At 41.2% G+C, this 22,629-nt stretch overlaps 1 protein-coding gene across 2 annotated transcripts in view; it reads left to right on the plus strand.

Moving 5' to 3' along the window:
- Positions 1-22,297, plus strand: part of adipor2 (adiponectin receptor 2) — a 35,927-nt gene extending 13,630 nt beyond the window's left edge. The window contains exons 1-7 of one of the 2 annotated variants that reach the window (XM_058416907.1): positions 12,212-12,343; positions 13,968-14,117; positions 16,474-16,645; positions 17,672-17,858; positions 19,388-19,575; positions 20,140-20,333; positions 21,680-22,297. In XM_058416907.1, coding sequence (XP_058272890.1) covers positions 14,052-14,117; positions 16,474-16,645; positions 17,672-17,858; positions 19,388-19,575; positions 20,140-20,333; positions 21,680-21,808 — 936 coding nt within the window. In that variant the 5' untranslated portion in view covers positions 12,212-12,343; positions 13,968-14,051 and the 3' untranslated portion in view covers positions 21,809-22,297. Of the gene's footprint in view, positions 1-12,211; positions 12,344-13,967; positions 14,118-16,473; positions 16,646-17,671; positions 17,859-19,387; positions 19,576-20,139; positions 20,334-21,679 lie in introns of those variants that run through there. The other variant, XM_058416906.1, reaches the window with a different exon arrangement.
- Positions 22,298-22,629: the final 332 nt, after the last annotated feature.

A 22,629-nucleotide genomic window follows, 5' to 3' on the forward strand; every position in this document is an offset into this window, starting at 1 on the left:
GCCTATGGAAGTACATGACTAAACAGAAGGTATTACAGCTATGTCACAGCGAGTTCTTATTTTCTCAGGACTCAACAAAACGTCTGCGTTTGTATAAGAAAGTTTCCTGTGATCATGTCTCCGTGAACTGGTGTTCCTGCTCTTCCAGGAATAGTTATACCAAGAGCTTCATGCTTGTGTGAAAGAAAGCCTGGACAAGGCCAAGTCCTGCCATGATCTTGAGCAAAAATCCTAACTGTGCAGTGATTGTTAGGAGTTTCATCTCCTCTTTTTCTTCCCCCCTGAATTAATGATGGAAAGTTCTGATCTGGAACAGGGACAGTTTGTGCTATTGAGATTTGGAGCTGTTCAAACACGCATAGTTGGCACCCGTCTGAGCCCGAAACTCGCTGGATTCGTTTCATGCAAAAAAATATTCATTAGACTGAATTGTTTATGTAAATTACGTTAATCTTAAATTATGTAATCAAATACGAGGAGAAGCATTTACTGTTGATGTTACTTTAACAGCAAGCTAGTGAGTGTCCCAAATCGCTAATGTTATCTTGTGCAAAGAAAACTTGGAATTCCTACATGGAAAGTTCGGACGAGAGCTCAGAATCAACCGTAAATAAAGTACTTTTACTTTTAAGTGAGTTTAGAGTAGTGCTTACTTCAGATCAGTGAACATGGACACATTATTTGGTAAATATATATATTGTATTTCTTACTTCTGCAAATAGCACATACACCGATCAGGCATAACATTATGACCACCTGCCTAATATTGTGTTGGTCCCACTTTTGCTGCCAAAACAGCCGTGCCCCGTCGAGGCATGGACTCCACTAGATCCCTGAAGGTGTGCTGTGGTATCTGGCACAGATCCTTTAAGTCCTGTAAGTTGCAATTCGGGGCCTCCATGCGCCCCCATCCCTCTTCCGTTGGCCCTACCTCGCAACTTACAGGACTTAAAGGATACAGGATTTTGATAGATACTGACCACTGCAAACTGGGAACACCCCACAAAAGCTGAAGTTTTGCCATCACAATTTGGCTCTTGTCAAACACACTCAAATCCTTACGCTTGCCCAATGTTTCCTGCTTCTAACGCATCAACTTTGAGGACACTTTCTGCCTCCAATATATCCGACCCACTAACAGGTGCCATGATGAGATCATCAGTCTTATTCACTTCACCTGTCACTGCTCATGATGTTATGCCTGATCGGTGTATGTACAACATGATTTAAAAAAGAATGATGGTTTAAGCCATTGCCTCATCACAGGTGATTCATAATCTTCACTTCTGATACTGAAAGTGTTTGTGCTCAGATGTGACTTTTGTTAGTTGATCCATAGACACTCTTCTATAGAGGACAGTGTTGATCCTGGGGCATGTAAAATTTCAAATCCACCTACTTAACCGTTTGAGACCTAATACTGAAAAACATCCGACTAATCTTACTTAATGCAGCTATAAATCTATAACATTGACTCTACGCTTCCCTGTTCTGTCTTTTTAGTTCAATTCCGAATTCAGATTTCCCAATCCTGAGATAAACAGTGTTAATTCAGCATGTTCACTGGGACAGCAGTCTAGCAAAGCATTCTCTAGGTAAACAAGTTATCCATTTATTCTGACTGCGCACAGACAGTTTACTCCAAAAAAATAAAGGCAGGTGTGCATACAGGTTTTCATTCCAGCCACTCAGGAGCCATTCAGGAGCCACACCTGAGAGTCTGATGAAGGACAAGATCAACTGCTTAAACAACTGGGATCAGGCGTGGCGTCTCCTTGGCTGGAATGAAACCCTGCAGCCGCACCTGCAGCTCTTGCAGGGTAAAGTTGTCTGTCCCGGTTTTGTTTATCACTGTTAATCCTATTTATCTAACTATCAACCTAGCAATGTGAAGAAACATTTGTTCAAAATGAAATTAAGCGAGCAATCAGATTATTACAGATTCGTAGGCTGCAAGTTAATGTAACAACCACACAAGATATTATTATTTATTCATCACTGCAATATTCTCCGTTGTAATATGACGTTCCAGATGTTTTCTGTGTGTGTGTTTATAAATACTAAAACATTAGGATGATTTATAGAAAAACAGTGTTACTAATTAGTGCTAATTTCTCACTGTGACTCATGATTAGTTTACCTGTTTGCATTGGTATGGTGTGAAAGCGTGTTGCAATCACAGCGTGTTGGTTGTAAAATGTAATGTGTAATTCTTGTCCCGGTCGTTGTGAACGAAGCTGGTGAGTCATTTCATGAGTAAATGAGTCAGTCTTATTACTTTGAGTCTTTTATTTATTTATTTTTTGGCCTTCTTCTCGGGGCTGTCTCATTTATATGCAGGTCTGTGGTTCGGCTATTGCACTCTCATCCTGTTTAGACGCTTGATGAATCGGGCAGGTGATTTGTTTTAGCTGCAGACTTAGAGATGCATTACGCATAAAAGCCTCTCCAAATGCAAGAGCCTTGACTCGTGCAAGAGGCAAACAGTGCTCGCTTTTATTCTTTTATCTCCCTCAGCCCACATGCACGTGGCGTCCTGTTCACGGGGTCACAACCGTGTCGGCCATGTTGCCTTGCACTTGTAAATAGTGTTAGTGCAGTGGATGTTGATGTTCCAACCCAATTTAAAGCAAAAGATTTCAAGCCGCCTGGGTGCGCTTGTGGGAAATTTCAACCTCAGTGTCTTCCCCAGGGAGCGTTTCTTACTGTTGCCCCAGTGGATCCGGACTCTTTATCTCTTATCTCTCGCTTTCTGTCTTTCTATCTCTCAACTGCTCTCCTGTGTATTTAATGGTTAAGTTCTATATATCTACGTACACTATATTGCCAAATGTTTTGGGACACCCCTCCAAATCATTAAGGTGTTGTTCGTCAGGGGTTGGGCTTAGCCCTGTAGTTTCAGTGAAAAGAACTCTTAATGCTTCAGCATACCAAGACATTTTGGATAATTTCATGCTCCCAACTTCATGGGAACAGTTTTAGGATGGCCCCTTCCTGTTCTAACAAGCATGAAATTATCCAAAATGTCTTGGTATGCTGAAGCATTAAGAGTTCCTTTCACTGGAACTAAGGGGCCGAGCCCAACCCCTGAAAAACTGGATTCAATGATTTGGAGAGGTGTCCCAAAACTTTTGGCAACATAGTGTATATGATGGTGCTTAGACCTGTTTTAGATGTAGCACTTAACCTACATGTAAGTTTAAAGCAGATCATATTTCGAGTACGTCATAGTTCATGAATGTAGGTCACTAGGCAAGCATGGCTGATGAGACCAGTAAAATGAGCTACCACATTTGAACCTCTGAACAAAGACAGGCTGTGATCTGACCACATGCTTATCCTAGGGGGAAAAAAAGCAGAAGCTAGGTGTTGGTGATTTGCTTGTTTGTTTCTAAACATTCCAGGTAACAGGTTTCTGGAAAAAAAAAAGTAAAAGAAATGACCGTCTTACAAGGAAGTCTGTCTCATTGTTTGATTGTATAAGCTTCAGTTTAAGAAATCTTAATGAAATCTGAAAGTCCTTAAAATATACGTGAAAGGTTTATTTAAAAATTCCAGAATGAGCTGTTCTCCGTGTCCAAGTTTTACTGCGCAGAGGTTACTCTGTACAAGGGTCACTTCCTGATTGCGCAAGAAACCTTACGCATGACGGCATGAAACATCTTGGGCTTGAGGAACCGAGTGAAAGGGAAATGAATGAATCTAAATGCTCTAGAGCAAGACAGTACTGATATTATTAAATAAACTGTAAATGTAATTTCCAGAACAGAGAGCTAGCAGAGCTTTGCTTTTAAACATGCGACTTATTAAGGTGGATCTTGTTATGAAACTCTTATGAACAGATGGATTACTTTACCACTTCAGATAGAGTAGAGTGGCTTTGAAATCAAAATGTCTTTCAAAGATTTTGGTCTCTGTCTGTGTGGCATGGACACCAATACTGTAGTACATATAGTAGGAAGCTAGACATTGCCTACATGTATTGATTTGCTGGTGAAAGGTTTTTCCTCCTATATAGTCCACCTGTAACCCCCAAACACAATCAAGATTAAAGATGCAATAACAATTATGAGGCTGAACCTTGTAAAAAGTCTCGATGCTCCATAGTAGACCATCAGGACATCTCTTTGTCCTGTATAACCTTTGACGCCAACGTCGTAGTCAATACATTCTTTTATCATCAATGAGAACAGTAGTAAAAGATATTGAAATCTAGACACTGCTCATGAGAGATAGGGGTGTTGATATCGGACCATGTGGCTTACTGCCCACTGTCAGTGGCCTTGTTAAACCCGTAGTGAAACGTCAAAGTGAGTTTTACGTGCCGCTTTGTGTACGTGTTTACAGTCTGCACCATACGTTGTGCTACACCGACACGGATCTGTGAAAAATGTGCGTGGCATGCCAAGTAGTCTCACAATTCTGCTTTATTAGACAATTATTAGCACAGCACCGAATTAAGAGGTTCATAAATCTCTTCAGCAGTGGAGTTTTCTCCACTGAATCAGACCGCTGATGGTTCTCGACATGCTCGCTGATTTACAATCGACTTTCAGACCTTTCCCGTGAGGGACGACTAAAGGATTATTGAGTGGGTCCAGAGCATTACACACTGATGTTTTTGATAACATCGAAGGATGTGGTGTGTTGAGAAAAGAGGTGGGGAAATAAACGTTTAGAAAATATAAGGTTCTTATTCTCAGACTATTTTTTATTATTATTACTACTATAACTGGTGTTAAATCCTAGATGGTTAAGTTGAAGAAAATCGTGTGGTATGGTGGTATTCTCATGCTCAGTTATATGTAAGGGCAGGCTAACAAGGTCGCCATCTTTGAGGGCTGAGAAAGTGTTTGCTTGGTTATATTGACACTTAAGATTCTTGGATTTATACACTTTACTACAAATAATACATCTGCAACAAGGAGCAGTGCATCAGATCCTTATGTTCAAGCTGCGTCAAGGTTATGGTAGCTATCTAGCTACACTATATTGCGTTTTGGGACACCCCTCCAAATCATTGAATTCAGGTGGTGTTTTTCAGAGGTTGGGCTCGGCCTGGAACTTAGTTCACTGGAACTAAGGGGCCAAACCCAACCCCTGAAACACAACACATGAATTCAATGATTTGGAGGGGTGTCCCAAAACCTTTGGTAATACAGTGTATTTTACATGAAAAGTGAGATGTTGTCTAACTAAATAGTCTTTTTTTTTTCTGGACATGAAGTGATGCTAAGCTTCTGTCTTCCTTTGAGGAACTCTCTCGGACGGGGAGACAGGGTTGTCTGAGGAAAAAGTTTCCTGACAGTTAAAGTGGAATCAGCAGTACAGAATGATTACAGTCTATTTTGTTGTTTATTCTCTCCTGAAGTGAATCATTTCAGCCGTCTAGTTGCAAAACAGAAAAATAAAACCATGATGTATAATTTAATGCTTTTATGCCACAGCGCTGCTAAATTCTCTGCTCTGCTTGGTATTAATTCTTTTCTACCAGCTTGACAAGGAACACTTGCTTTTTGTCATTATAGTTTTTATTTATTTGTTTGTTAGTTACTCTTTTTTTTTTTCTTCATAAAAACAACTAAGTCACAGCGTGTATAAGGTCAGGAGACATCTGTGTCTGCACTTTGTCGAACAATTGAGGAAGTAACGCTGTTCCTTTTAGGTTTTATGGAATAGGGAAATGTAACTATAAACAAATATAATATGATGTTACGCTTAAATAAAGAGAAATGTGTAATCATTGGTGAGTTGAATTTTCTTCTGTGCACCTCTACAGATATTAACTGGTTGTTTTGAGCACCCACTCGGCTAACCTCTCAGCTTTTCCTCACAGCCAGGTGGCATGCCTTTCCAAAGGCCAGGAACAAAATGGCGTCAGATGTCCAGGAAGGCAGCAGACACGGCTATATCTGACCTCTGCCTTTCCACTTATGTATTTAGAGGAGTCGGTCGTTTCCCTGTATGCTTGGAGCCCATTCTGTGCACCAGGCACAGGTTAAGAGTTCTCCAGACCCCTCAGGGATACTTTGAGTGAACTGCTCAGACATTAATGTTCCTCCTTGAATGCTTTTAGTAAATTATTTACGTTCGAGACGGTCGGAATTCCTCTTTAAGGCATTCTAGTAAGCGTACACGGTCAAGAAATGTAAATTAATTTGTTTAGCATAATCATGACTGTTGTTTTAATCTGGTTTTAGAAGAACCTGATAACCTTTAAAGAGGCATTGCTCGCGTGTTGTGTACATAGTGTGAATGCCTTAGTAGCTATCACATAGTCAGTGTCAAAGCTGACTTGGAAAGGGGCGCTCCAGCTAATTTACACTACGAGGAATATCCTGCCTTTAAAAATATCACTGCTTACAGTGAATCGGGGTTTCTCTTCATTGCTCCTAGTGTACACTGTCATTTAATTCTTTGGCTTCCTCCCGAAATAGCACATGCGTTTTCAGTTGCTTTCTGTCAGCACACAACCCAGTGAAGTGTTCTAACCTTGGCGATGGACCGTGCGCGGCCCTTCAGCATGTAAAGTAGCTTATAGATGATTCAGATGATCGTTAATGAGTCTGATTTTAATCTGCCCTCCAGACTCCTTTATAATATGACCTTCTGTCCATCAGATAATCTCGCACAAACACAAGGCTCATTATGTCATGTGATGAGGAAACCAGTGACCTCCTACTGAGGCGTGTACAGAAGTCATGCAATGGGAATCATTAGCAATAGAGATAAGCATTTTAGTTGTTTTTACTGTTTTAACAGTGTACTTGCTTTCACATGAGACGATAAGATGTTCAGGTGACTTTACTGTAAAACGGATCATTAATAGGAGTGTAACGATGACTCTACTCACGATTTCATTCACGATCATTTTAACTAGCTCCAAAGTTGAAGCTGTTCTGCAACCACTTTCTTATGCACTGTAGATTGCAGTGGTGCAAGGTGCTTGGTTCTCTTTTTAACAGGCACAACATGTGTAACTTGTGTAACTTTATAATCTATAAAACATGTCAGCCGTGATCATGTGATCTAGAGCTATGGTTCCTGTGGATGGTTCTTGGTAATGGTGCAGGCTTTCCATGAAAGAATGTGATCATGTGACCAGCGTGCTCTACATATATTTAAACTCTCTGCTTTATGGAGATTGTGACCTTCGGTTTTCCAGAGATCCTTAGATCATGCTGATATCGCATAGTTCCATGCTTTTATACCACTCTTATTTCTGATCAGCAATTTACAATAGGATAATGACACATGATCATGAATATTGGCATCAACTGTACAGCAATCAGTATTGAATTATCCCTAATATTTTTTATTTTTTTTGCTACAGATGTCACTGTATTCTTTAATTTTGAGTCTTCAGACACAAATGTTGGACCATATGGTTTCCTTTGTCTAGTCAGCAACCAGAAAGGGTAACTGAAACAAAGCTAACAAAGCCACTAAGATGCTGGTTGCGCAGATTGGCTGCCCGGGAAACTTCTCTGCCGACCAGGTGGCTTGAGTAATAAAGCTGACTCATGCTTTCGAGTCAGAAAGTGCCCAAAATGTCCACTTCGATTTTTTGTTTACGTGCACACGTATTGATTTGCTACTTCATGCTGAACAAAACCTAATTTATTGTCATTTTAGCTGCACTTTGAAAGAGGGTCTGTGGAGTGGGACACCACGCTGCTTGTCAGGACAAAGTAATTCTTGTTTTTAAGGCCAGGTGATTTACTGGGTTCAGTAATGGATTTCACAGGTCAGGATGGATCAGGAATGAGGGAACGTTACGTAACGCTGTGTAGAAAACCGGAAAAGAAAAGCAAGACCGTTCGATTCTTAGCACTTTATGCATGTCTCTGTCCTTATATAACAAGACATATATGACAATAAAATTGCACCATAGTGTGCCTAACAGTTTCAGAGCTTATGGTAAAGTGTGGAACATTTGACTACAGGACCGGTACGAGGAATCATTCGAGTCAATACTGCTTTTAACTAATTTGCATAGCCTCTGTATCACACACGTCAATAGATAATGACCAGTCTCTCAGGCCGTCTCTCGCCACTGAGCGTAAGGTTATACAGTCCGTTTGTAGTAGATACTCATTAAAGTCCAAATGTAAGCTCTGAGTGCACTTGAATCTAAAGCAGGATGGTTATTTAGACCCTCAACAAGCTCCCGCTTTCCTCCCTGAGAGAGTTATTTATCATGTCAAATAAATCAATTCTCAGTTCATAAAGAGCTGAAATGACTTGCATCGTTTCAGCCTTTTTTTTGTGCAGGCTCCGCACTGCTGTATTTAAATAACCAATGCATAAATGTGTTGGTCTTTTGTTTTTAAATCTGGATTGTCTTGATGTTATATACCGATCTGAGCAGAGAGAGGTGAAGTGAATAAGACTGATCTCATCATCATGGCACCTGTTAGTGGGTGGGATATATTAGGCAGCAAGTGAACATTTTGTCCTGAAAGTTGATGTGTTAGAAGCAGGAAAAATAGACAAGTGGAAGAATTTTGATGAAGGGCCAAATTGGCTAGACCACTGGATCAGGGCATCTCCAAAACTGTGGGGTGTTCCCGGTCTGCAGTGGTCAGTATCTATCAAAAGTGGTCCAAGGAAGGAACAGTGGTGAACAGAGTCATGGGCGGCCAAAGCTCATTGATGCACGTGGGGAGTGAAGGCTGGCCCGTGTGATCCGAACCAACAGACGAGCTACTGTTGCTCAAATTACTGAAGAAGTTAATGCAGGTTCTGATAGAAAGGTGTCGCAGTGCATGACGGGTCAGGGCTGTTTCGGCAGCAAATGGGGGGCCAACACAATATTAGGCAGGTGGTCATAATGTTATACCTGATCGGTGTATGCTTTGATATGATCACCTGAATATGTACTAGCATTTATTTGTTTATTTGTCGTCAGCATAGTTTTAACTTCAGCCCAGAGTGTAACAGACACATTTCACAGAAGAAGAAGTGCTGCGTCTTTTTTACCTCTGTGTAGAATCAAGCCATGATATTTCAGCCATTTCATGAAGGCTCACAGCCTTGGTGTGTGCTCAGTCCTGTGTTGTGTGTTCACACCTCCACTGTTGCGTGTAAGCAGATAAATCAGCTTATTTGTCTGCACGTGGTAAACATGCTCAAGAGATATCTTGGACAACATTGAGGAGTCCTGTTTGTTTTGTGAATAGTAATGAAATGTTTACATGCCTCCATGTGCAAAAATACCGTTTATATCCTTTAGTCCAATTAAACTGATCACCTTACAAAAGTGTAATTGTGGTGTTGGGTGACAGAGCGAAGGCGACATTGTCACTTATAAACACACACAGGAATTTGTGTACAGTTCTTACACCATTAGGATTAGATTTTAGGCTTAATTATGTAATAAAACTAATCTGGTGTTTAATATTATAAACTTAATTTTTTAAAGTAGGGATAGAGTTGCTTTTTTTAATTATTATTTTTAATTGTTTTAATTTTACATAAAGCTTTTATCTATGTCTGTCTATATAACCATATTCATTCATGTGTTTTTTGTGTGTGATCAGAACCATCATATAAAATGTGTACAAAAAATGTGTACACACGTAATTTTTGATGGATATTATGCAAGTTATCAGGCATTTAGCCTTGTATAGAAAGTAGAAATGCTTTTGAGAATTTATTTTTTGTCATCGTCAGCATAAAACTCATGAATAGTCCTGATTAAAAGTGTTATTCTGCCCGCTTGTCTGTTTTCCACTGCGGTGATAATATTGCTCAACATAAGTAGTGTAATCTCGTATGGTCTGACACACACACACACACCCTCCATGGCCACCGATATGAATAGCGCTCTCTCTCTCTCTCTTTTTAAGTTCAAGGTCTTTCATTAGCTGGTTCCCCTCCAAAACCCCACAGTGGCCTCCTTGTTATTGGTCTGCTTAACATGGTCAAAAAGACGTCCATCTGGTGCCTCTTTAAGGCAAAAGAGTCTCTATAAAACCCACAGCTGCTTGCACACACACCCATGAGTGTACCACAACACAGAGAACGAGGAATAGTGAATGCTTCAGAGCTGCTCCTTACCCCCTATATCACCATCCTCCTATAATTTAATGTGGTTTCACAATGACTAGTGCACACAGCATTTTAAACACTGACACAGACTATAGAAAGACCTAAACAAACACACACACACAGTGTGTTTTGCTGGCAGGCATGGGGAAACGGGTTATTCATGCATTATAGATCTGGGCTGTCTTTTCAAGGAGTCTGGCCAGATCCATTTACTGACAAGCAACCAAAGTGGAGAACCACAATACAGCTAACCTTGACAATGTGTCTAGTATCTGTTCTTACCTTGCATGTAAAGTTATGAAGTCTACTCCTTACGCATGTCCTGCCTGTTTTTATTACATCCATGTGAGACCTTTTGGAGCATTTCGATCACTAACGGTAGCTTTAAATCTTGTCTGATTTGCATTTAGGACTCTTATCATGGTGAAATTCACATTATATACATAAACACGCTCGTGTATGTGTATTTATAACAGCGTCAATTAATTTTCTAAAACAGCATTCTGTTTAATCTATCCGCACTTTTATGTTAACATTATTTTTTCAGTAACTACTTGTACATGTAATTGTTAAAATCTGTGAAGAGAGTTAAAATCTGTGAAGGCGTCTCCATTGCCAGTACTTTGTAGTCGTCCGATTTAAAGCTGAAAGATTTATGTACGTTTTTAGAAACCTGGTTCATGGACCTTTCGTCAACATTGAACTTGGTTATAAATGGATAGAAAGTATAAAAAGTAGAAACTGTCATTAACAAATTTAATGGCAAATTTAAGATGAATAAATGAGGAAACGGCATGTTCCTTAGACAGTGCATCTCGGATCAGCTCCAACTGCGAGATATTTGTACATGAAAATGGTTTAATTTGTACATGCAAATTGAGAAAGGGATGCAAATGTTTTTCCTTCTTCCTTTTCCTTTATTTAGAGTTCGTGTTCAGTCAATGCTACAGTCAGGACAGCAGTAAATGTTTAGTTTTATATATGTGCCGTAACAGACACTCTTAATAAGCAAACAGTATTCACAGCAAACCCTCTAATCTCAACAAGCAGGGGGTAAAAATAAATAAATAAAGCGCTCTTCCCACCCACTGAGAGCATGGCCTGTTGGGTCTCTGTGAGATTCAGACCGCAGATGGTTATGGCGTCGCTGCGATTCAGACTCCCGGCAGTTTAAGCAACTCAACATGCTCTAGTCAGGAACCTATTAGTTTAACTCCATCATCACCCACTGGGTGTAGCTCTAGGATATTTTAAGTCTTATTAAAATTTCTCTATAAATTGTTATTCATCTTACTGTAAATTTTACTTTACCCCTCGCTATTGTTTCTATAGTAACGACTTATTCATAGGGACTTGGCAGGCATTGTGAACATATGAGTGTAATAATAACCTCGTTAAGAAATGTGCTGTTATTTAACAAACAAAACTAATCTTTGGTATAGTGGAGTGTTTTGTTTTTAGGAAGGTGGAAAGACTCTTATTAACTTCAAGAGAGAAATAAAATAAGGAAGTAACCTTTGATTAGGCCAAAAAACCATCTAAGTGCTTGCCTCATAAAACAAGTGTGCTTGGCTTTACTGGTAGAGAAATTCATAGTTCTGTCAGTTACAGAGACTTGCTCAGGCCCTGAAGCAGCAGAGCATCCCTGCATTGTCATGGTACCACCACCATGCTGTTGTTGTTATTGTGGAATGCTTTTATACCGGATGTAACAAGATGCTTTTTCCACTCCTTATACCACAGAACATGATCGTTTTAGGAAAAAGAGGTCGACTTTGTCTTGTATTAAATTTAGTCATGTATACAATTTAATTTTAAGCAATCAAGCGTAAACAAAAACAGAAGAAAACAGGAATGGGGCAGGACATCGTCACAGTAGGATCGGTTGTCTCTCCCCATTTGTTCCACTCAATTTTAACAAATCATCCACTTATAAGATCGTGTTGCTCGTCACATGCTCGGCTATTCACAGACCGCTCTTAGGCTCGCTCCAAGCGGATCTATTTATGGACCCGTGTTCAGGCATTAAGCGGTGCGTTTAAAAGCATTACACGGAACGCCGAAACACTTTGTTGTTTGTGGGTGTGTGTGCTTGTTTATTGGTTTGTCATGGATATAATTAGATGACGTGCAATGATCTGGGGCTCAGCGCAGCGTTCCCGTAAGGAGTGTAATGCCTCGTCATTTCTCTGTTCCTTTGTGCGGGGGCTCTGAGATTCCCGGCTCAGTCGACTGTGCCCATGTGGTGGGACTGGAATACTGAGCGTTTTCAGCACAGGACACCTTCAAGGTCAGTCTAGCCGTAAAGCCGTGAGACTAAATACCACATTACGACACGTCGAGTGAAACAGTGACATGTAGGTAAAAGGGTGATATCACTGGAAAAGATTATCCTGCGTTCAACCTGAGTGTGCAGCGTGATGCAGTCTGACATGACAGAAAACACTCGCACCTCAGAGTTAATTTCATTTGTTTAATTAATGTACATTGTGTGCATGTGTTGTCCACTACATTGTGTGTTATAGTGTAGGGGGATTACATAGGGAATGTAATTTTTGTTTCCACTGAGAACAACTACTTAAATAGTGCACTGTATAGAGAATAAGAAACTGTTTCAGGTTTGTGTGTGTGTGTGGATTACAGTGAGAGGAAGCGTGTATCAGTAAAGAATAAGGTCTGTGCTTAGCCACATCAGCACTGATTACTGAGATACTGCACAGCCCTCAGGCCAAACCTGATCTGATTAAGAACTTCTCATTAACCCGTCGTACTCAACACCTACTTTTACACCCTCTCTCTCTCTCTCTCTCTCTCTTTCTGTCTTTCTTGTCATGTCTCCATTCATCTCCCTTTACTTCACTCTGTTTCTCTTATGTGTCTCTCTTTTTGTTCCTATTCTGTCTGTCACTTTGAATCTGTTTTTCTACATCTGTTTCTCAGTCTCTCTCTTTCTGACTCACTCTCTCAGTTTCTGTCTTTCTTCGTCTCTTTACTTCACTCTTTCTCTTCTCATCTGTGTCTCTCTTTTTGTTCCCTTTCTGTCTGTCACTTTGAATCTGTTTTTCTTCATCTGTTTCCTAGTCTCGCTCTCTCTCTCTCGCTCTCTCTCTCCTATCAGTTAATTTCTTGGCTAATCAGTAAAGGGTCACTGTCCATTAGCTGTGTATTGTTTCCTTTGGCCCAGATCTTCAATAAGCAGCCTACTTACTATTTATTCACCTAAGAGGGAAAGATCGAGAGAGAGAGAGGGAGACAGTGGTGTACAGGAGAACAGAAAGGAGCTGCTTCGTTACACAGTGATGCATCGGCCTGTCTGTGCAGCATTGTGTCTGTCCCACATGCCTAATTGTTATTATAATGATGCACAGTGTGCAGGAGAGATAAATAGCTGCGAGGTGGCAGGCTAGTGCTTCAAGACAGCACGGGGTCCGGAAAATTCTATAAGCGAGGTTGATATGATTATTAATTAGTATGAGTTTTCTGTGCGTTTTTGCATACACTTTAATATTTTGGAAGCAGTGAAGTACTAAATCATTTAAGTTAATAAGTGAAAATGGAATCAGGTTTGTTATGTTACATGTTTATGTGAATAAAAGCATTTCAAACCATCAATACAAAACATTTTCCAGTCGAAACCCATCTGAGAATTGATCGTTTTTCCCCCAAAGTGTCTTGAGGTTGCATACGGCATGTGTTTAGGGCAGAAAGAAATGCGATCAGTGCCCGGCTCACTGACCGACCCACATGCCTGGGATTCCTCCCATATTAGATTACTTAAGTGCACGCAAATCCGATCAAATCATTTCCAAAATCGGATTTTATTTCTTTTTGGAGCTTTGAGATCATTTTGTACATGTAAACACACCTGGTGTTGTGAGGATCGGGTATCCTGACACTTCTGTTGGTGTTTTCAGACTACAGCCAGTAGAAGAACAGTACACCATGAACCAGACGAGAAGACGGAGGCAGAGGAGGAGAGGAGCTCGGATGAAGGCTTCATGGGGATGACGCCGCTGCTGCAAGCTCACCATGCTATGGAAAAGATGGAGGAGTTTGTCCATAAGGTCAGTCACAACACACAAACACAGACAAAATCAGAAATTCATTATCTAGCCCGCTGGGAATGTATCAGCTCCAGTGTGTTGCCCAGTCACATGTTTTGGTTGCCCAGAAACTGAGCTGACATCATGCAGTGAGGCACACTGAAAATGAGAGCATGACTCTCTGTAGCTAGATCTTTATCTTAGAGTTTCTGATCTAGCACTTTATGCTCTCAACATGTGTTGCGCTGTAGATTCCACACATCACATGTTAACATATATATGCATCTAACTAGCCTTTTAATTTTTATTATTGATTATGAACAAGGTGTTTGACACTGAGGTGACATCTCGGAGTCTTCTGAGCTCTTCATATAGAATGCAGGAAGGTTATGATTGTTTTACTCGGTATCAGTGTTTTCAAATCCTTGCTTGTTCCTGATTCTGAAAAACAAATTTATCAGGAATTAATGTATGCTGATTAATCCACTTTTCCTTCTGGCCCTCCATACTCTGAGCTTTAAAAGATAGAGCTGGAACATTAAAACTTTTCTATACACATAATGCGCATAATCTATACACAGCGCTTAGCTGCCTCACTGAAATCAGGTGCATTGAGAAATCGGGTACAAGTGTGACTAAAAATCTGGGAACATTTAGCTATGGACGCTAATCAGGAACTGGCAAGAATTGATTAATCCTGGTCGCTTAATCCTGGACGCTTCTCAAGCACAAGATTAACCAGAGGAAAATCCCTCTGCATGTGCTTTTTTTTGCACCAAATTAGGCAATTAAAAAAAAGGAGCAAAAATGAATAAAAAGGATAATTGCAGACTATGATGTTTTTACAACCTTGTCCATAATCATGGTGGATAATGATAAAGTTTTATACTATAGGTGTTAAAGGTATATAGCTATATACCAAATGAATATTTTTACTGAAGTCTGTTAGGATTAGCAATATTTTTTTTCTTCCTCTGGACAACTATGAATTAAAGAAAAGAGAAAGAAAATAGCTGGGACACTAACTGGGTGAAAAAGCCCAGGTTATTTTATAACTGAACGTGTAGACGGCTGCAGAGAAGTCTCATGACCGCTCTCATCAATACAGAGACATCCTCAGAATGTTCAGTTTGTGCCAGACAGCTGCAGCTGCATTCATGTTCCTCTGTCACCATGTGGAACTGAGATGATCAGCATGGATTCATTGCCAGCACTCATTAGCTGTCTCCCGTCTTCAGGCGGATCGCTATTCTAGCCCAAAGTGCAGCAGGGGACAGACAAAACAGTCAGCTCTGTGTGGGTCAAAAGCCTTCCAGTTCAAGTCTTGTTATCTTTCAACACCCTTTCACCCTCTTTCTCACCTCCTCACTTAGAGGAAGAGCGGCTCTGGGTTAAAAGCAACTCTTTGAGTAAGAGTCTCTCCAATCGGTCTGATCTGGGCTCTCAGCCGCCGCTCCATTAGAGCCAGAGCATCGGAGCGTCGTCGTGTTTCCAATGAGCCCGAGCCTTTACTGAAATTGCTCACCACAGGCCTTCAATTACCACATTAATCACTCTGGATGATGTCTCGCACTCGCTCAACAACTTCAGCTCTTTCTCTTTTTTTGGGGTAATAACTCTGAAAAATGAGTCCCGTTTCAAGGCAGAAATGAAGTACATTAAAGGTTCCGCTGTGGGATAATAAACTCCCGGGCCTGTGCCGTGTCCCGGACACGTTTCTCCCTCTTCACTGATACAGATGCATACAGGACACACTGCTGCAGAAAGAAATGCGCTGCTGTCCTTTCAGATTGTTGTGTAATGCCTTGCTGTTATTTTCGATAAAGTGGAAAACTTCTACGAACAGCTTGGGTGTGAGTGTTCCAGGAATCAGCAGAGCGTTTGGTTTGGTGTGTCAGTGAACAAAACAATGTGTGTCGAATTCCTCACTCAGATTTTTCTCAATCTACTTCACTTACTTTATCCTGTTTCAACTTTCTTTCTTTCTTTCTTTCTTTCTTTCTTTCTTTCTTTCTTTCTTTCTTTCTTTCTTTCTTTCTTTCTTTCTTTCTTTCTTTCTTTCTTTCTTTCTTGGTATTATTGATTAGTTTATTTTGTGACATTATTATTATTTTTTTGTGTAATTTCTTCTGTTTCAAGTATTTTTAATTTTCTTTCAGTCTTTCTTAGTTTCTTTCAGTCTTTCTTAGTTTCTTTCTTTCTTTCTTTCTTTCTTTCTTTCTTTCTTTCTTTCTTTCTTTCTTTCTTAGGGGTTTTTTTTGTTTGTTTTAAAACCATTCTTGTATTTTTTTTTTTTTTCTTTCTTGTGGATGACCAGTAGTTTTTCTTGTTGTTTATTTGATGTTTTTTGTTGTGTTTATCTTGTTGTGTGGTGAAGATGTGGGAGGGACGGTGGCGTGTCATCCCTCACGACGTACTGCCCGATTGGCTAAAGGACAATGACTTTCTCCTGCATGGACACAGGCCACCGATGCCGTCCTTCAGAGCGTGCTTCAAGAGCATCTTCAGAATCCACACAGAGACAGGCAACATCTGGACTCACCTTCTCGGTGAGAAAGCGAATATAAACACACACACACACAGGCCTCTTACAGTTCGTGTAAGAGATTCTCTGAGCAGCAGTTTTGGTGGTCTGCTTTTTAACATTCCACAGTATGATCATTTGCTTACGTTTGCACTGATGCCATGCTGCAAATCTACGACCTGCTCTAATCACCAGTAATTAACTTAATAGAGCTTGCAGGAGTGCCGTGTTTCTTGGGACAGAGCCATGGTGTCTGAAGACTGCAAGCATTAGTTACATGCAGAGGAGGATGTCTGTTAAACAGTAGTGCGACTTTATGGCCCTGGAAATGAGTGATTTCACGCTGACTGTAGCCAGTGGCTCATTTCTGTTAAAGCCAGATGCTCAACTTCAGGGTTTTGTTTTTATTTTACCTCATATCTCAATCTGTTTTATCTCAAACCTGCCTCTTTTACATTTTTAGACAATCAAACTATTGCAACAATTGAGAAATCAGGTGTACTTGATACTGTTCTGCCACCTAGTGGACAACATGTAGGGTTGTGTATTGAGAGTCAGGATTCTGTTAAGTACATTATATTGCCAAAGGTTTTGGGACACCCCTCCAAATCATTGCATTCAGGGGTTGGACTCGGCCCCTTAGTTCCAGTGAAAGGAACTTTTAATGCTTCAGCTTCATACCAAGACATTTTGGACAATTTCATGCTCCCAACTTTGTGGGAACAGTTTGGGGATGACCCCTTCCTGTTCCAACATGACTGTACACCAGTGCACAAAGCAAGATCCATAAAGACATGGATGAGTGAGTTTGGTGAGTCCTGACCTCAACCCCATAGAACACCTTTGGGATGAAGTAGTGTGGAGACTGTGAGCCAGACCTTCTCGTCCAACATCAGTGTCTGACCTCACAAATGTGCTTATATATATATGTGTTTGTGTATGTATGTATGTATGTATGTATATATATAACAATTTTAATGAATCCTTGTCCACTCTCATTTCTAATCTTTGCTTCCCTTTCTGTCTCTCTCTGCTGTGTGTGTGTGGGCAGGTTGCCTGTTCTTCTTGTGTCTGGGGATCGTGTACATGTTCAGGCCCAACATGTCGTTCGTGGCACCGTTTCAGGAGAAGATTGTGATTGGAGCGTTCTTCTTGGGCGCCATCCTCTGCCTGTCCTTCTCCTGGCTCTTCCACACAGTCTACTGCCATTCAGAGGGCGTCTCTCGGATATTCTCAAAGTCAGTGTGTTTACTGGACACGCACTCTCGCACGTTTTTATGCACGCACATCAACACCCAAAGCAGTACAATACAGAAACGGTTCTGATCAATGCGAGCGTGTCCAGCTCGTTGTTCCGTTTCGATAAATGTACGCTGTTGTATTGATCGTGTGCAGCGGTACTCGGTGAAACTGAACTATTATTGATTAAAAGTGTTACTCTCTCTGTTCTACGTATAATGGGTGATTGAATTATTGAAGAGGGAGCAGAAAATCCCGTCCCATAAATCGAGTTGGTTATGATGAAATGCAAAGTAATGCAAAAAAGTTCTGCCTTAAAATGACCAGAAAATTGTAATTGAAGTCTCTGCCCAGGATTAATGGTTGCAGCGTTCAACACTGCCACCTAGTGTACACATTTATATTACATGTAAGTTTGTTAATGCAGAAACACAAACCTGACTTCAGACTTCATTTTGATCAGAGTACGCAGTTACAAATAATCATTATAAAATGCATGCTTGACTCCACCCCTTAAAATGGCAGATAAGCCAAATGATGCACGAGTCTAGAATAATAACACTCACGGAAGTGTTTTGAAAGCCCCGCCCCTTCCTCCATCTCTCACTTGGAAGATGCGCTGATGTCAAGATGTAAAAACAGTGTTTTGAATTTTTATTATTAGGAACTCAAAGGGAAAAAAACAGCCAAAAGTGAGGAAAAATAATTAGGCTTATAATGATGTGTGTTTCTTTCTCTCTCTCTGTCTCTCTCTCTCTCTCTCTCTTTCTGTCTCGCTCTCATTCTCTGTCTCTCTCATTCACTCAATCTCTCTGTCTCCCTCACTCACTCAAACTCTCTCTCTCTCTCACTTTCACTCACATGCTGTCTCTCTCTCTCTCTCTCTCTCTCTCTCACTTTCACTCACATGCTGTCCCTCTCTCTCGCTCTCTCTCTCTCTCTCTCTCACTTTCACTCACATGCTGTCCCTCTCTCTCGCTCTCTCTCTCTCTCTCTCTCTCTCTCTCTCTCTCTTTCACTCACATGCTGTCCCTCTCTCTCTCTCTCTCTCTCACTTTCACTCACATGCTCCCCTCTCTCTAACACACACACGCACACATTCAATCTCTCTCTCTCTCTTTCTCTAACACATGTACACATTTAATCTCTCTCTCTCTAACACACACATTCAACCCCCCCTCTCTTTTGCTCTCTCTCAAACACACACGCATTCAATCTCTCTCTCTCTTACACACACACATTCAACCCCCCCCCTCTTTTGCTCTCTCTCTAACACACACGCATTCAATCTCTCTCTGTCTCTCCCTCACGCTCACTCTCACTTTCTCTCTCACTCTCTCTTTTTTTCTCTCTCTCTCTCTCTGCAATCATTTAAACAATAATGATGAATAAAAATGATGCTCTTCTGTGAAAATCTGGTGTTTACTGTAAAATCCTGTATATATACACACTTCAGTTTCTTTCTCAAGAAAAGGACTGTATTTAAAATGTTCTGGGTTTTTAAAACGTCTCCTCTGTCCTGCTTTAGGTTGGACTACTCGGGCATCGCCTTCCTGATCATGGGTAGTTTTGTGCCGTGGCTTTACTACTCCTTCTACTGCTCCCCTCAGCCCTGTGTTGTTTACCTGATCGTGGTGTGTATCCTGGGCCTTGCTGCCATCACCGTCTCCCAGTGCGACTTCTTCGCCACGCCGCAGTACAGAGGAGTGAGAGCTGGTAAGCAGTTGCATTACACCGTTATGTATGTAGGCAAGTGCAAAATTATTGGCACCCTATAGAAGCCTTGTCTTAAGGGATTGCCTGCACTGAGCATCTTACCATAATGTCGAGCAAGACAGGATGTGAGGCTTCATTGCATCATTCTGATTTTCTTTCATATTTATAGCTGGAAAAACACATCAGCAATAAAATATATTATTAGTGAGACTATATATTAAAGTAGAAAGTGTGTCAGAAAACAGCTCCACTTCAAAATTGGCAAATTAACAGCTCATTAGCTGTTCGTGGTCAGGTCCAGAAGGTGAAGCAGATATAGGTCACTTCAGCCTGGTAATGTAGACATGGTTGTAAATCATGTACACTCTTCCATACAGAAGCAGTTTTTAGCAGAAATCAGATAGAGATGTGATTTGTTTACATTATTTAAGGGGTTCATCTGTGATGTCAAGCTGATCTGTAGTGAAGCTACTGACTGACCTTTAAGAGTTTCCTGGTTACTTTTAATAAATAAAATGTGTATCTCTAATAAACTGTGTATGTGTGTGTGTGTGTGTGTGACAGGTGTGTTTGTGGGCCTGGGCCTGAGTGGAGTTGTCCCCACGTTGCACTTCGTAATCTCAGAGGGCTTCCTCAGGGCCACCACTATAGGACAGATGGGCTGGCTCTTCCTCATGGCTGCCCTGTACATCACTGGAGCCTGCCTTTATGCCGCGCGCATCCCTGAGAGATTCTTCCCCGGCAAATGTGACATCTGGGTGAGTGTGTATAGCTCACAGACGTGTATAATACACACACATCACACGGGCAGATCCTGATCATTTCGCTTTTTTCAGCTTGTTAATGATGTCGACAAAAGAGCTGTTAATGAATCTGGTTATGATGATTAGGGACGCGAATGTCGTGTATCTTTCAAGCAGCGATCATCACCAGGTGAACAAGTGACTCAAGGAATTTAAAACCTCAGAAAACTCTTGCAGAAATATTTACACACAACAGTGTACTGAAATGATGCAGAGAGTGTAACAGTACTGTCATCATTTATGATTGAGGATTTACAAAAATAGGCTTTCTTTGTAGAGCGCTGGCTTCAGTGTTATTACTGGAGCCTCACTCAGGGAAACGGAGTAGAAAGGAAAGATGATACTTAAAGAAATCCTATTTTTATAGGAACTTTCTAGCGCTATTTTGACACACAGTTGTAGTGTCACTCACTGTGGAAAAGAAAAGAAGGTGCAGCAGGAGGGTGACGCAGCGCTCACAAGAAGTGTTTCACTTATACTTCCTCAAAAGGGAACCCTTTCTATCTCTCTCTCTCTCTCTCCCCATCATACTGTTCCTCATACTCTCCCCATCTGTCTCACACCCTCTGTCTCTTTCTCTCTCACACTCTTTCACATTCTGTCTCTCTCTCACCCCCTCTCTCTCACCCCCTCTCTCTTCACTCACTTGCTCACTCCTCATGCTCGTCCTCATACACTCTCTCTCTCGCACTCCCCCTCTCACTCTCCCCCTCTCTCTCACTCTCTCTCTCTCTCTCTCTCTCTCTCTCCCCATCATACTGTTCCTCATACTCTCCCCATCTGTCTCACACCCTCTGTCTCTTTCTCTCTCACACTCTCTTTCTCTCTCACACTCTCTTTCACATTCTGTCTCTCTCTCACCCCCTCTCTCTCACCCCCTCTCTCTCACACCCTCTCTCTCTTCACTCACTTGCTCACTCCTCATGCTCGTCCTCATACACTCTCTCTCTCGCACTCCCCCTCTCACTCTCCCCCTCTCTCTCACTCTCTCTCTCTCTCCCTCATGCTCTTCCTTAAACTCTCTCTCTCTCTCCCTCCCTCCCTCCCTCATGCTCTTCCTCAAACTCTCTCTCTCTCTCCCTCCCTCATGCTCTTCCTCAAACTCTCTCTCTCTCTCCCTCATGCTCTTCCTCAAACTCTCTCTCTCTCTCTCTCTCACACTCTCATATATGTCATGGTTGTCTCTTATCAGTAGTTGATGGTCCTCGCCTGTGTACATGACCTGGCTGCTTCATGCATTTTTATTTATTTTTTTGACATGTTTTTAATGATTTATTTTTATTTGTTCTCCTGCTCCTCAGTTCCACTCACACCAGCTGTTCCACATCTTGGTGGTTGCGGGAGCGTTCGTGCACTTCCACGGCGTGTCCAACCTGCAGGAGCTCCGCTACACGGTGGGAGCCGGCTGTACCGCCGACGGCGCCCTGTGAAACCGCGCTGCACCACCAGGGGGAGACAGAGCTCTCCTTTTATTACCACCACCGCCAGTAACACCTTCAACTCCTCTCACCTGTCTCGCTCCACTAATGAGGGCTGAACAAGATCTTTCCTTCTGTCTGTTTCTTCCCTAATTCTTTCTCTCGTCCTCCTCTTCTTCTTCTGCCCTCTTTAATAAAAAAAAAAAAAACTAAAAACCGAAACCATGATGCGATTCAGTGGAGCTGGAGGGTGGACCGGTTCTGAAACACAGAGTTACAGAGTTGTTTTTGAGATCTGTAATCGTTTGACTTCATGCTGTTTGCATATTAACTGGGTTTGTGGGGGAAAAAAAAAAAAAAAACAATTGTGAAATTTTTTGCCTTTAAAGGTGCAAATGGTTTTAACTGTTATTATTATTGTAAATAAGATTTCTAAACCTGGGTTATATAGATTTTTACAAATGTCAAATAATAATAATAATAATAAAAAAAAAAACATAATAGTATTGTTCAAATGAAAGGAAAAGGATTGAAAAGATGCAAAATCGCTGCATCACTTAAGATCTTGGACTCAGCAAATTAACTGTGCACTTCTGAACCAAAAATAATCCGATGGTGATGATGAGAAACGTGACTAAAGGACCAGAAAGAGAAGATGAGACGAGCTGAACGAAGCAATATTCTCTGCTTCACGCAAAAGTGCACAGCCGAGGTGTTTCTCCCAGGCTGTAACTTCGTGGATCTCGTGTAGAACGCTGAGTCAGAAGTCCACGAGAAGCCACGGGGAGAGCTTTTCTGGCAAAGCCATAATCCTGACAGGCGCCAGGTCCAAC

The sequence above is a fragment of the Hemibagrus wyckioides genome, linkage group LG19, assembly GCF_019097595.1.
Source record: "Hemibagrus wyckioides isolate EC202008001 linkage group LG19, SWU_Hwy_1.0, whole genome shotgun sequence".
Taxonomy (NCBI): Eukaryota; Metazoa; Chordata; class Actinopteri; order Siluriformes; family Bagridae; genus Hemibagrus; species Hemibagrus wyckioides.